Here is a 3144-nt window from a genome sequence, read left to right as displayed (position 1 = left end):
TGGAAAAAAAACAGTGTACCTATGATTTGTATTTGTCAGTATTTAGGAGTTCTATTATTTGTTGTATGTGCAATAATGTCCTTACTTATATTTGATTTAATTTGATTAGAACAAAAATCAAATTAGTAAAAACTGAAATGGCAAGCCAATGAATAATTAATTTTTTTGAACGTGGATGGAACCTTATGGTCACACTAAGAGGACTGTGAGACGTCAAAGTATGTTTTGAATACTTACGTAAATGTACACTGATGTCTGATAACTGATGAAAACTGATAACTGATGTTCTCATTTTGCAAAACTTAACTATCAATATTTGTTTCCAATAAAATATTCAAGGCATAGATTTTCTATCGACTTTATTATAGTTGCCAAATGTTTCGCAAGTAGAGTTAATCGGTCATCTTTTCAGAAGATCCAACAAATTTGTTTGTTTCGGATGTTGGTTCTGTTAAAGGGGTATAACAAATAATAACTTTCAAATAACTGTAACAGGTTGCTACAAATCTTATCGTAAACCTTAATAAATTTACAGATCAGTGAAGTTTTGATGAGCATAGGTACATTACCTGTACCATAATTGAACTGAAAAAATAATAGAATACGCAAAAGAAAAAAGAACATGTTATAACATGTTATAACGTATAATTATTACCGTTCTATTTCAATAATGATGGAATAATGAAACGAAAAGATAGTTAGAAGGAGGAAAAAAATAATAACAATTTAAATAAAAAGCAATGAAGCGGAACTTTTCTCGAAATTTCTGATGTAAAGATTTGGTTTACAAAAGCTCGAAAACTAAATTGCACCAATAATAAATCACTAACAACATTTTATAGTTATAAAACTTTTGCGTTGTATAGTGGAATATTTTGCCGTTCGATCACGTGTTGGCAACATAGGCTCGAGAAAGGCTTAAGAGCTTTAGCGTAGGCGGAGAAAACGGAGAAAGGCAGGGAATAAATGCTCCATTAGATGCGAACTGATATATTTTATGGCTACTATTATTATTTTATTAAGGAGCTCATAATATTGAATATTTTTTTGGAAAAAAACAACGGATTAGCTACCCCATATTGTTGGCAAAATCTACAAGCTAATTATTTTATTTTTTGTTGCAATACTAGTATAATTATTTGTATATATAGGTACTATATATAGATACATTTTTGAAATAGTTGAACTTCGTTGTATAAATAGTAAAATGTTAGTTGAGTTAGTAACCAGTATTAGTGTTATCTGGTACATTGTTGCACATTATGCAGGTAATATAGAGAATTAAACATCCGCGTAAAGCGGGTTAAGAAATAATATGATTATATTATGGTAAAAATGATTTACTGAAATATATTCATAATGTGAGGCAAGACAAGTTTTAATTCTGTAATAAGTAATATTACTTATACCCAGACAATTATAATTGTTAAAGGGATTTATATATAGGATTTATGTAAATGATAATGTCAAATAAATTTCAGGTTTTTATTTTAAATACCAAAATCTATAAGTACAATAAAAAATACTTATATCTAATCAATTATTCTATCTACTTTTACAGCTATTAACAGAGTTCAAGGGTGCATAATTCAAACGTAGTTGCTTTTCTTAATAATATTGCATTTAAAAAACCGTAAGTACTATACCAGGTTCTTAATACATTTGTGAATAGATGTCTTAATCTAATAAATAGAATGAATAATTATACATTTCTTCGTTTTGTATCATGTGAGCAAATGCAAAAAGTTAAACAATTTTTTCACAATTATTGTATATGTATACGAGATAAAACTACAACTACAGTACTCTCTGGAAAGGCACAATTCTTCTTACGGGATATAAGACTTGGTAGATAGAACCATTTGCACTGTGTTAATATTTCTTTCTTTACCTATCCACACTCTAGTTCAAAATGTAAAGAATTCTTTTAAAAATTGGTTTAAATGATTTTCAAGTATTTTTTCGATGACAAAAATATCTTTATCTTTCAGATTCCCATTAAATCGTATTAATACAGTCTTTTACAATTTCCATAACATTACAACAGTCCGCGCTGCAATGCGCTTAAGAATCTTATTCCCATCGCTATAATTAACAACGTTTTTTCTTTAATATACCTGGCCCTTGAATCACCTGTTTTTTTTTGATATGACGAAAACTGTTCTCTAGCGATTTTAATACTGACACTTTATATTTAACCAGTCTTGATCTCCTCCTAGTATTTTCCGATGAGCTTGATGCACTTTTTACCGATTGAGGCCTACTGTATGTCGTGGCACTCTTTGGGTTGGCAAGCCGGACAATCCTCTGACATAGGTGTAAGTGACTGGACTTCGAAGAATGCGCTTCGGTTGTGATTGTTTTTTGGGTTGTCGATGTCGTTCCGTGGGTGAGGAGGAATGTGAACGGCTCGTTAGGTTAAGATTTTGGAAAACTCGTCGTAAAGACACTGTTGAACGATGGCGGCGTTGACGTTCCGAGTTATCACTGCCGGAATCACTCGCTGAGCTTGAGGACCGTCCGTCAGTACGTCCAGTTTCACAGGACATACTATCGTTGCTGCTAGAACTGCCCAGCGAGTCGCCGTCAGCTGATCTTCTTGAGAGGCGCTTACTGAGAGCTTTTAATAAACGTGTACCACGAGTGGTGGTTACTGCTTCAGACGATTCTTCAACTGGCGGACACACAACAATTTTTGGTGGTATGGACTCCCGGCGCGATGTCGTCTTAGGTATTTGCTCTTCGACATTCATCGGCAAATCACTGACGAACTTCTCATTGGCACCAAAATCGTTTCCAAGCTTGTTCTTCATGTTTTATAACTTTAACACTTTCCGTAGGCGTATATGTTTTTTAAATTACTCCAATTCAAATATTTACTAAAACTTTTTCGTAGGTCGTATTCTGATGTAGGATTGGAGATTGTAATGTTAGCTTTCCGAGTATGAGTCGCAAACTGGCGCTCTGGAATGGGGGTAAGCTATATAAGGGTATTTTAGCGCATGCGTACAGATAGCGTGGCTGGCCATGCAACTTTTCACGTACACGCAAGCCTGTCGCGGCCAGGCCTGTACACGCCCCTATGAGAATACCGTGAATCTACTTCCTGTTGTCTTTTTAATAGTATTTTAGACAACTCGGTGG

General features: G+C 33.7%; 1 protein-coding gene across 1 annotated transcript; it reads right to left on the bottom strand.

Moving 5' to 3' along the window:
* Window positions 1–1803: 1803 nt before the first annotated feature.
* LOC120630524 lies at window positions 1804–2935 on the bottom strand. The gene has a single exon (XM_039899775.1). The coding sequence runs from the start codon at window positions 2811–2813 to the stop codon at window positions 2247–2249; it is 567 nt and encodes a 188-aa protein (XP_039755709.1). The 5' UTR covers window positions 2814–2935; the 3' UTR covers window positions 1804–2246.
* Window positions 2936–3144: the final 209 nt, after the last annotated feature.

The sequence above is a fragment of the Pararge aegeria genome, chromosome 16 (genome assembly GCF_905163445.1).
Source record: "Pararge aegeria chromosome 16, ilParAegt1.1, whole genome shotgun sequence".
Lineage (NCBI taxonomy): Eukaryota > Metazoa > Arthropoda > Insecta > Lepidoptera > Nymphalidae > Pararge > Pararge aegeria.
The sequence above is the reverse complement of the archived record's forward strand: the minus strand, read 5'-3'. Positions and strand labels throughout refer to the sequence as shown.